At 41.8% G+C, this 12895-nt stretch overlaps 1 protein-coding gene across 1 annotated transcript in view; it reads right to left on the reverse strand.

The window, feature by feature from the left end:
* The window catches only part of KLHL32 (kelch like family member 32), a 185667-nt gene that overhangs the window by 19810 nt on the left and 152962 nt on the right, over window positions 1-12895 (reverse strand). Inside the window, exon 7 of the mRNA XM_036248513.1 lies at window positions 7611-8337. Within this exon, the coding sequence (XP_036104406.1) occupies window positions 7611-8337 (727 nt within the window). The remainder of the gene's footprint in view (window positions 1-7610; window positions 8338-12895) is intronic.

Here is a 12895-nt window from a genome sequence, read left to right on the forward strand (position 1 = left end):
GTGCTATTTTAAATAAATGAAATGATACACAAGGGTAAAATCTACCACAATGTGAGTGTCAGCTGCCCTTCAAGATCTCAGTAAAATGCCCTCTCCCATTCCTCTTTCTGTAAAAAGCTGAAATCCTGCCTCCAAAGATTCTGCATGCTCCTAGCATGAGCTCTCAGGATCACCTGTTTGTCTCTGTTGTCCTAACTTAGCTGCCTTGTTGTCGGATATTTTATCTCCCTCCTGCCATTAACTAAATTCTTCAGCCATTCCCCATTTCCATGATGTAGCTTTACTTTTGTCTCACCTCTTACAGAATAGGGAAAATGATTTATTTTCTACATTCTTAGAAAATAATTTAGCTCATTCTATATTTTACCTTCTTTTTCCACATCCATCTAGTCTAGACAGACACAAGTAGATCATCTAAACAAAGACTTTTCTCTACATGACAAGAATTTTGCAGTCAATGGGATAGACTATTATTTTTTAAATTACCTAAACTAACAATTTTAAAGGCCCCTGGACTACTATATTATAATACGCAATCCTTTGCAGAGAACAATATTTTAATCTAAACTAATGCATTTTAGAGAAGCTCCATAGTATCACTAAATTTATTTTTGACTTTACATTACCATTTATGTTTTAGAAACTGAACTATAGAACCACAACAAGGAAGACAGTAGGTGGCTCAGCTCCGTGTCCTGAGAAAGCTGGTCAGTTAAACAATAAAAGACAATCAAATGATTGTTGATTCTAAACAAATCTCCAGGTTGGACTATTCTCCTGTGTATCATGTCATTTGAAAGTTCTTCTTACCATGTGGGCATGTTTTTTGAGATCTTTGTTGTAGTGAAGAACAACTGGTTTGTGTGTTTCATGGGAAAAGCATGGTTTTCAGAAGCCGGGACACAGAGATCAAACTCCACCTTCGTCAAACACTAGCTGTGTGATCTGGGAAATCATTCAACCTCTTCAAGCTTCATTCCCCAAGCAGCAACTTGAGGGGGAACAAAGTGCTGTTTCTCCAGAATAAAGGGAAGCCAGTCAGGGTGAAATCTTTGTTCATTATTCCGGAGAATGTAGGTGAGCTGAGTGTTTGGCTTTCATCTCAGTTCAATACTACAGTGGTTTTGTTCCATTTTTTAAATTTTTATTTATTTATTTTAATTAAATGTATTAGGGTGACATTGATTAATAAAATTATATGGGTTCCAAGGGTACAGCTCTGTGATACCCTGTCTGTATATTGCAGTGCTTTTGTTTGCGTCTCTTTCAGACGGGGAGTAGTAGAGGTGGGGGCAGAAGTGGAGAAACAGCAGGAAACGTCACTGCGAGGGCAGCTGGTTGCCTTTCAGGTAGCGAGGAAGTTTTAAGTGGGTCGCCAAGTGGTCAAACCTCCACCGGGCCTGTGGCTTCATCACGTGGTAGCTACCTCCAGGGGCAGCCAACAGACTCTTCTGTGCTCACTCCCTCAACACACCTGGTTCTCCCTCAGCAAACCTTGAGCCCTTCACACTCACCTACCTGGGATCCCGGCATGCTGCACTCCTTCCAAAAGTACCCTTTGAGGTATTCCCAGCCTAAGAACCTGCCATCATGTTAGATCCAAGGACCTGCCTTCTCCGGTTCTCTGCTGAGCGCTACCAAAAAATAGGACAGATGCTTGCAAACTGAGTCGCCACACTGTTGTGGTTCCCGACCATGGTATGGGTTCTGACCCTTCATTTCTTGTTAACATGTCAGTTGCCAGCGTTTGCCCAGCGGCTTTTTCCACGGCCACTCCCTTCAGACGCTCTACCCACTCCTGACACTGCACAACCTCCGCAGGCAACCTTGTCTCTCACTTGACCACACTGAGAAGCCACCCCCGCAGGTTCCTGCCCCTCACCTGTGAGGCAGCCACATCCAGCCCTCCAGGCCTGGAGCGTGAGGACTCTCTCCTCCCGTCCCAGACTGAATCCCTCCCAACTCCCTCCTGCCTGTTCGGGACCCTGCATCTGTCAATACTGTATCCCCTGGACTATCACCGTTCCTGGTACCTCGGAGGTGCTCTCAGCATTTACCAACCAAGGAGGCCCCTACCCCCTTTACCTTCCACTTTACTGTCTCCTTTTTCTTATCTAATGCACAAAAGCACTCGCATCCATTAAAAAAAAAAAAAGTTCCTTCCTTTGATCCAGGATTTCCTCCTCTAGTTACTCTTATTCTCAGCCAAACTTCCTTTTTCTTTCCTTCCTACCCTCTTTTTTCTTCCTAAAGCCAAAAAGTTATCTATTAATTTATAATGAAAAAATGTGCTGTCACATGGACCGAAATATGTGTGCACCTAGAAACAGCACACTCTCTCCCTGTAGGCAGGAGCATGGCGATTGGAAAGTTGTCGGGTCAGCTCAGATTCAGGGAGTGAAGTTAAGTTGGTGTCCCAACCTGTTGCAAATGCAGCCTACACCTGCAGTTTCCACTTCCTGGCTTCCCACCCACACCTCAGCCATTCACACTAGCGTCATCTGCACTCCTCCAAAACGGCTTTCACTAAAATAACCAGTAGTACCTGATTGAGAAACTCAGAGGAACTACTTTGGACTTTGGTGTTCCTGTAGTATTGGACGCCACTCCCTTGTGCTGTGGCTTTGTTTCTGTAACACTCCCCATGTGGCCTTACCCACCCCACATTCTCAGGCTCCTTCCTTGGTTTCCCCTCTCTGCATCCTCCTCACTAGTGTTTCCCAGCCTTCTGCCCTTAGCCCCTTAACAGACCATCTCTTGCCCTTCTGTCTCCTCACACTCGCCTCCCCCTCGCTGTGTCTCACTGAATTTGCTGTGAGAACCTCCTCGCTTACATTCGCTCTGAGAAACAGAGGCAAAGACCTTTCCCTGAGCCTGAGGGAGGGGATTTTGAGGAAACTGAGGACACTAGTGGTGGGGTATAGAGTACTCATACCAGCCCTCCAGTCAACTGGCCTCCTGCCACAGGGTTCAGCTGCCCAGGCACAGACAGATAAAGTGGACCACTGTGTTTGTCCAACATTGTGTGCATGCCAGGGGGCAAGAGGATTGTTGAAATGATTGGACCACGAAGCCCAAGCATGAGGACAGAAGGGTTAATGGGTACGTAGGAAGTAGCCAATAGACCAGAGGCCAAGTTAGGCTAAAGGTGCTACAAACTTTTTTGAAATCTCTTTATGCCCTTTGCACTAATTTCTCCCTGCTTTGTACTATTTCTGTAACTAGGAAGGACTTCTGTCACCACACAGGGCATGTGCTATACTATAATGATCTGTTTGAAGTCTGCTCCCTCTGCTGCACCAGGAGCCCCAGCATGGGACCTATGTCTTCCTCTACTCCAGCGGTTCTCAAACTGTGGGTCGCGACCCCTTTGGGGGTCGAACGACCTTTTCACAGGGGTCGCCTAAGACACAACAGTAGAAAAATCACAGTTACGAAGTAACAACAAAAATAATTTTATGGTTGGGGGTCACCCACAACATGAGGAACTGTGTTAAATGGTCGCGGTGTGAGGAAGGTTGAGAACCACTGCTCTACTTGGTCCCCCTAGTACAAACCCGGACGAGACTTACTGAGCTCAGGAACCTTGCCCAGCATCTCCTGGTTGGTAGGAAATGGATCAAGTTTCATGTGCCTGTGGCCTTAGTCTGTGACCTCAGTGCACACACCTGTTAGTTCCAACTATTTTGTATATAATTTTTCAGATGCAAGCACAGTATTTGCACAGATAAAATTAAAGCTATCGCATTTAAAAAAATTAATGAAAATTTACATTGTTCTAATTTTAATGACTATTAGACAAGCCATAGTCCCTTTAGTAGGTTTGAATAAATTGCAATTATTTAAAATGGGGCAATGCAAGCTCCATTTAAATTTAATCAAAATAAAACTAAACATATCTTCTAGGGAGTTAAAGAAAATTTAACAACTGTTTTTTTCATTAATGAAATATCTGCACGAATCTTTGACTGTCAGCTCATAGAGGGCCAGAAGTATCTTTGCTGAATTAACCTTATTTATCTACGAATCAGCACTAGACTTAATAAGAATGCAGCACTCACCAAAGGATCAAGAAAGCACTAAATATTGCTTTGGGGTAAATGCAGTAGCATTTGTCTTGTTTTTATCGTTCTAAAGCACTAATTTTGTTGTTAGCTTCCCCTTATCCTGCTGCTTTTTGACAAAAATGAAAAAGTAAGTTGTTCTACAAGATGAGCTCAGGATTAATTCTCACTCAAAACACAGGGATCTTTTTAGTACTTCACAAACAATACCTTATAGTGGAGAGCGTGCCTTTGAAAGCACAACTGGAGGGCATTTAATGCTCATTTTAATTTGGGGTTGTGAATTTCAAGTAGAAATCATACACAGCATTTGTGAATTGGGTCACGATGTCAAATACTACAGGAGCCTGTGAAACATGACTCTCTGATACCCTAAATCAAACGCTAATGGACATATCCACACAGCATGATTTTCTGAATTCATCTCTGCGTGTCTCACTTTAAAAACTATGGAAAGGTTTTCAAGGTGTCCTGACCCCAAAATGGACAGAGACAGGGGAGGGGGTTTGAGAGGAGATGGGGCACTCTGGAAATTATGAGTCTCTAAAGACATAGTCATGTTGTGTTCTACGGCACAAAAATAAGGCCTAAAATCCACATTTTATAATTCTTACTCCCTCTACCTCAGGCAAAGGTTACAAAATACCAGAAGAATGCCAATGACCCAATCCCCATCAATTAAATGGGAAATAATCGATTATTTGGTAAAGGATAAAGAATAGCTGCAGTTTCATCTGCTCTAATAAATCAAGGTAACACTTCAAAATCAGTGATAGTCAGGGTGAAATATACCTATCTTTTTTTAAAGGGGTCCTTTAGCAAATCTAGTCATCCCTCCCTATCCATGTTTAGATTCACAATCAATTTATTATAAGCTGGTCTTGAAAAAACGAGGCCGACGACTGAAGGTATTAGAAATGTCACCAGTGAGTTCCTCCTCTTTCCAATTAAAGGTATTGTACTATACACAGGGAAGTGAGTTTTCATCTCAAGTACACAGTAGGGAGAAATAAACCTGAGAAAATTGTGATTGTTTTCATTAAGTATGGTTAACACAGGCAGCATACATTAGTGCACAAGGAGAACAAAGAAAATGTATTTCCTACCCTGGCTGGTGTTGCTTAGTGGTTAGAGTGTCAGCCTGTGCACCCAAGGGTCAAGGGTTTGATTCCCGGTCAAGGGCATATGCCTGGGTTGCCCATTTGATTCTCGGCCCTGGTCGAGGTGCATGCGGGAAGCAGCCAATCAGTGTGTCTCTCTCACATCAATGTTTTTCTCTCTCTCTCCACCCCCCTTCCCTCCTTTCCACTCTATCTAAAAATCAATGAAAAATATATCCTCCGGTAAAGATTAACAACAACAAAATAAATGTATTTCCTTTCACAGTAGGGGAAAAACAAAGTGATATAGCAATAAGATCTATAATAAGTTGATACATTTAATAAAATGGAAAAGGAAATATATAGACTCATATTGAAAGAGAAGTTAGCTTGATATGAGGATGATAGCTCTAATCAGTCTAAGATAAGCTTCTGTGAGGCCTTACTAAAGAAGATACTAACTAGTCATTTCCTTAAGACAATGTATGGGAAACTCCAGCAGTTTTTAAAATGCTAGCTTTATAGCAAAAAAATAAGAAATATTTATAAAAATATTTGTGACAAATTCAGAAAATGTTGTTAATGTAGGAATGTAGGACATTAACAATGGATGAAAACTAAATGAGTCCATGGAAGGAATATAAATGGGGAGAAAACATGGATTACATTGAGTACATAAAGCCATCACTGTTTTGTTTTTCAGGTCAAGTAGAGATCTCTTCCTTCTATTAGCAAAGGCTTATTTATAGCCACATTTGAAGTTTCTTCAGCAAAACTGAAGGGCTATAATCCTGGTGGTTATTTTCTTAACTACTGAAATATATCCTTAAAGAGAAGGGACTAAATCACCAGTTGAGGCTTTTATTTAACTATATCTATGTATACTAACATATACACTTATATCTAATGTTTGTTTGGTATAAAAGGTCAGTAATTGTTGGGTCCACCACATTATCCTCTTCTTTAGTCCTAATCTCAGTTCATTAATTAATTACCAAACACTTAAGCTCTGACATGTGCTTCACTGAAAATCAATAGCTGCCAGTAACTGAGGCACGATCCAGAAAAAGGGAGACTGTGGCTTTCTCCTTGGTGGCTGAGGGAGCAGAAGGAAAAATGGGCGGAGTCCACACAAATTTAGTTTAAATGCAAAGGAGAATGTTGCCATAGCGGTGTTAAACAGCCCGGGAAGACTGTCGAGGGAAGCTGAGAAGCCTGCACAGGTGTACTTTAAAGTGACTGTTTCTTCTATGTGCAAACGTCTCGGAGTTATTCTTAGTATGGCAAGCCCTCAAAAAAACGTCATTGTGTTCAATGTCGTTTTGTTAGAATGTTGATGAGATGCCATAGGAACTTAACCCTTGTTTATATCAATTAGCCTTTGGTGAAATTGGTCTCCTTATAGATCATTTCACTTAAAGGCACAGAACCTATTGATGACATTAATTGATGACTTAACAGTATTTGATTTTCCTCTTTGTCCTTGACATGGAAATTCAACAAGTTCTATGTGAGTTACAAAATGAGTACCCTCCAACTAAGAGAAGATACAATTTTCTTCCCCAATAGGCAAACCTTTCAAAGGAGAACATTTTAGGTCTATTTGATGATAGAACTGGAAACACAGGTTGATAATGTTATGTTAATACATGTGCCTCACAGACTCCTTCTGTGCAAAAGGCAGCCACGAGGAGTTAGAAGAAGCTGTGGGCGTGGATGTAACAAGACTGGCAGCGAGTGAGTAACTGCTGGAGCTGGGGATATGGGTTCATTATACTTGTCTTTCCACTTTTTTCCATAATCAAAAGGCTTTAAAAAAAAAAAAATGATTGAAAAAGGACACTAAAATGATAATGCCCCCAAATGGTCAGAAAGAATGGAAGACTAAATAGGAATGAAGGATTAGGACGGCATGACTCACTACACAGATGACACAAGACATCATCTTAGCCAATAGCTTCAATCCCGTTCCTCAGTGCACAGCAGTCCTCTTGTCTGGATATATGCCCACTGCTATCAAAGTGCGGTTACTGGGCTTTCATTTCACCTGCCCTGGCTTTGATGCAAGACTCCTAGTCAGGTAGCCCACGGTAAAGGTAAAAGCAAAGGGCCTGGACAAACCACTGGTGTGCAATATAATCCATAAATATCAAAAGCTGACAATCTAAACAACAGAAGGTTTGGTCAAAAAAGAGGTGTGATGGGCCATTAACGTCCATCTTGAATTTTTACTCCACTAATCACTCAGAAAGTCACAGAAAGGCCAATTATTTCCCATTAAATTGCTCCAGAGTAGGTGCTCAATCAATGAATGTTAATCAGCTAAAATGGCAGCCTTGGCTCATTCATTCGATTACACATGGCCACACTACCAAAGCTCGACTTTTAAAGGCACCCCACAATCACACTGTTTTTTGATAAATTCAACATATGAGGCATTTTCTACCTGATATCCAAAGAAGACCATCTGCCACATAGCCAGCGTGACATGAAAGGGATCGGTCAAAGGACTGCACAAAAGTCCATTTGTTCTTCTTGGGGCAATATCGCTCAACTGTAGGCAGAACCTGGCGCAGCTCATTCCTGCCCCCAACCGCATAGAGGTACTCATCCATGGCACCCAGCACAAAATGCTCCCGGCAGTTTTTCATGGGTGCTATCTCTGCCCAAGAATTACTGCGGGGGTCATAGCGACAGGCAGTCCTCACAGCACAGGTCCGGCCACTGGCATGCTCCACTTCCCCTCCTGCCACAAACAGGAAGTCCCCCATGACTGCCACACAGTGGTGGCTCCTTCCCACGGGCATGGGGGCCAGCTCACTCCAGTTGGCAATGGCAGCTATGAGAGCATTCTCCTGATCGACAGGATTGAAGTACCGCAGCTCCTTGACTTTACAGACCTCACGTTTTTTCCCACCGATGATATATAGAGTATCTGACTGGAACCTTGGTTTGGTCCTGCGAGTCTGCCACACGGGCTGTGCGTAGATGCTCTGGTGGTATTCCAGGGCCTCGTTGACAAGAGCTGTTGCAGTCTCACTTGCCTGGACGAGGGGGTGGGACAGGGCAACTGTATGGAGCGTATCCACATCCATCAGGCCAAAGCGGATATACTGCAGGAGCTCATCCATGTACTGGTAATGGCAGCTGTGTTCCAACCACCTCACGGCTAGCTGAAACAGGGAGGGGCGGGGGACAATACAAAGGTAAGAAAGAGCCTAAGCAGTGGCATGACCGCCAGGCCACCGTGTATTCTTTCAGACAATTAATAACACATTTTTTCTTACAACTCATATTTTGATACCTATTGAAGACTTTTTTTCCCCTTCATCAGCAAACAAACCAGAACATGAAAGAACTCAAGGCATTGTTGGAGGCGTTAAAAACAATGTTAAGCGACAGTGATGGGGATCTTAAGGTATCACTTGGAGGGAACAATAATCACTTTTCAAAGAATAAAAATACTGTTATAAGACAGCCTATGCCCTTAGGTTTCATGTATAAGAGACCTGATACGCCCACTCCCCAGGAAATGTCAATGGTGAGTGGTGTCATCACAGCTCAAGCAACATATGTCAACCCATGAGTCATGGTGCTGTGTCAATACAAGTAATGTAAGAAAATATGTGCTCGTCTGAGACCACAGGGTGTACTTGAGAGAAAATCAATATGACACTAGAAGAATGATTTAGAAAGGAAAAGGACTTTTTCCCCTGCCCCTTTGGTTGGTATATCAGTCAGGAAGCAAGAGAAAAAAAAAGAAAGATAAAGATCACAATCTATCAATTCAATATTTTTTTTTCTCAATTAATTTTCATCTTCAAGACGGTTGTTATTTGCCCATGTAAGATGCTGGCAATTTGTTAGGACCTTTCCCACAGGAACAGGATATAGAGCAGATTATCTGTGTATTAGGAACAAAATACAGGATGTATTCCTAACCTTTTTATTTATGTCTAGATCTCTTTCAGGAAGAAAGGTTATAAGAACTTTCGGCTGCAGATAAATAGACTTTCTTAAACAAAAGTAGGTGCATCAAGTCATAAGTAACAAAACTGAACAACAGTTTAGAAAATATCATCAACAAAAAACAAACTCATGTTATGGAGCACCTGAAGTACTTTAATTATTGTGATTTAATATTTAAATTTGGCGAACTTGCCCACACACCAGCATGAAGAAGTATATCTAATCTCTGCAGTCAACATATTTGATACAAACTATTCTAAGCAGCACCCATGTTAAACTCAATCTCCTAGACAACAAGAATGTGGATTTGAAGGGACAGCATCACAGGATAATGAATTAGAATACTGAATGATTCTATTCTGGTTTACCTACTTTCTGTCCTGGTGACAAGGATCACTAAACTCTCTGAAGCACTAGATGATTTCAGACGTTCAGAGTTTCTGTATCCATTTGACAAAGAGCTCCAAAAGGCAACACATACTTTGGGCTTATCTTTTTAACTTTCTGAATGAAGAGAATGTAGGAAGTGAATTCCCTTCCAACAGGCGCTGGATTGCATCTTTTAAGAAATGACGTAATTTGGAGAAGTGACAAAAGAATGTCGCTGGGTGCAGGGAGCCTGCCAAAGCCAAGGACACAGACATCGCGGAGGGCAGATGAGTGACACTCTCTAGCTGTTTGTCTAGAGACTGGCATTTTTAACTTATATAAGACAGAAGCCTTATGAAAAACATCTGTGTATGGTAACATCAGCATTCATCGAAGAGACTGCAGAAGAAAAACGTCACTCGTCAATCACCAGGTCTCTGCGGGAAGTGGAGAGTTCCCACAGGCAACATCCTGGTTTTTCTCCACCATAATGCTAGAAGTTTCAAGGGATGGCATCCCAGTCATTTCCCCGGGAAGATAATTCAACCGCTTAAGAAATTATTGTCCATTCTTTGCTCACAGAGCTCTCAAAAGTTGTCAGGGATAAAGTCATCTGACTCAAGGTAATTTCTCATGTACCAGGTAAAATTTACTAAAACATATTCTTTAATATTGCTCCTAATTTAACAAACTAATTCTGGCTGATATTGCTCTGCTCTGTAACAAATTTCTTACATGCTAATGTTTCAGCATCTTTCATATGGATACTACAGGAAGCAGCACTGGCAAAATACTAGACAAATACCATGTCCCCATGGTCCCTTTTTACAGCCTTGTGCTCCCTGTCTGATTATTTTTCTCTGTCCTCATAAATCAGTTCTCCCTATACCATAATCAGTCTTCTAGCCCATCTATTAACACTCTCCAGTTTATCTTTATCTTTCTAGCAAACAGTGTTGCTTACCGTGTGAGAAGTGCACCAGTCACAACTAGGCTCTCCGCTTTTAAGAAAATTTCTCACGAATCAGATTGGTCATAGAAAGTGACCACCTTGATCTATCACTGATTGAATTCTGGCTTTCTGTCTCCTGTCTTCTCTGTGTCACATGTACACAGGCATCAAGATGCTCCCCGTGCTCAAATCGCCCAACTGCTATGTATACTTTGTGCACAGACATTTAGCCTGCATTTTCTGGGATAATTTTTATTCTATTTCTTGCCAATATTTCTAACTTCTCACAGATTTTGTATAATTTTCACACTTTATCCTTTATAAATACACAAGTCATTCAGACTTGGATTTATCTTTTCTCCAGATCAAAGGTAAATGTGACTTACAGTCAGCTCTTCTGCCACCAACTTCAAACCAATTTCACCTAGACATAGTGTTATTTACAAATTTAAATCTAGTGCTTCTCACACCTAAAATGTGCATGAATTTCCTGGGGTTTCTAGTCAAAATGCAGATTCTGATTCAATAGGCGAGGGTGGGAGAGAGTGAGAGTTTGCATTTCTAACTGTCTCCAGGTGATGTGTCCGCTGCTGGTCCATGGACCACACTTTGAATGGGAAGGTTTCAAACAGTTTCCCTCCCATTCATGAAACAGTAAATTGCTGCTTTATTAGAGTAAATTAAGTATGCTGTTTCAAATTTAAGGTTTAAATCAAATGAAGTCTAAGTAGGATGTTTTAGTAAAGATATAGGATACTTGTAGCTTAATATTATGGGCAGGACAACACGTTTCCTATATAGTAAGATGTGGGTAAGATCTCACTACGGGTAAGACAGCGTATTTTCAGATCTTAGCTCTATACGGTCTATAAATCAACAGCTGATTCTGAGAGCATAGAGTAAGCTATGTCAGCACGCTGTGCAGTTTTACTTTCGCAATAATAGATCACTGTAATAGTATATTGTACTGTTTTTACTTTCATGAAAGTGTAAAAGAGAAAACACACTGAAAACATGGCTAACTCTTATTTATCCAAATAATGAAAGAACTGGCAAAAAAATTAAAACAATATCTCAAAATCACGTCACCACCACGAACCCACCCACCAGGGCTCTCACTGTCCCTGCCAGGCGGAACCACAGGCGAGGTGGCGGAGGGGACCTGGGAGACCATTTAAGGGCTTTGGAAACTACCATAAGCAGGAGGCTGACTCATCACTGGGGCATCACAGAATCCAAAGACCGCAATTAGCTTTGCAGTGTATTTTGATGCTTATGTTTGAAAGTGTTTATTTTGGGAACTGGTGGCTTTTGAGGACATGACACTGAGAAACCGTAACTCAGGGAAGGCTGAGTTATTCTATTTTACTTGTTCTGGCAGGCTGACATCCCCATTACTCCATATTCTAGCACATATTGATTGGGAGGGAAATGGAGCACACAGTAAAAGTCTTACCGCCCACGTTTTGGTGACAAAGCCAGCAAGAGCAGAAAGAAATCAAGGGTTCATTCTGGAGGGACACACACAGAGTACCTCGGAAACATGGCCAGTAGGCAAGATGTTTCCTTAACCATCAGAAACACAGGGGACTGTCATCTCCAAGGACTACAGGACATCTCCCACGCACCCTGCCTGCTGATCTAGTTCATCTGACCCTAGTGGAGAACTGTTACTTCCCAAGAGAAGCATTTGCTACAGCGTACCCCAACGTCAACTCACCTCACCTCAGATCCTTGATAAGAACAGTGGCTGGCACACAGTAGGCTATAAGTATTTGTTGCATAAAATGAAAACTCTTTACAACTACTCTTAGGCTATTTCTCATATTTCTTCTAAACAAACAATATCGATTCTGATATATTTATATGCATCTATCTATCACAGGCTTCAGTTTCCAATTTTATTGTCTCATCTTTGTAGCCCTATAGAAAGCCCTTACCATCTCTCCACATGGAGACATGCCGGGTACTAGATGTCCCTAAATCAGGCCCTTGTTTTACTCCCTCAGATGCCTGGTGCTGCCATCTCTACTTGAGATTTTTGGCAATGCAGTGAACACTTATAAGCCCTCAAATAAACAGTACAATACTAGGGCAAGAAGAAACTTTAGAGTACATTTGGTTCAAGCTTCTCAAAACAGTATTTTTGATCCACACTTGGGGATCCATGGATGTGGAGGGCCAACTGTATGCATTGTTCCACACTGCTTTCTGTAAGGGACTTGAGCACCTACGGATCTTGATATCCTTGGGGGTACCTGGAACTGGCCCCCAGGGATACTGAGGGAAACTAGATAAGTTTTGAGGATTCAAAAGTTATATATGTGGATTTTCAACTGCATGGGAGGTCGGTGCCCTTACCCCCACAATGTTCAAGGGTGAAGTGTGTGTGTGTGTGTGTGTGTGTGTGTGTAAATAAATGCCCTTTACAAAGCAGTTCT

This window comes from Molossus molossus, unplaced genomic scaffold, assembly GCF_014108415.1.
Source record: "Molossus molossus isolate mMolMol1 unplaced genomic scaffold, mMolMol1.p scaffold_m16_p_8, whole genome shotgun sequence".
NCBI classification, from domain to species: domain Eukaryota; kingdom Metazoa; phylum Chordata; class Mammalia; order Chiroptera; family Molossidae; genus Molossus; species Molossus molossus.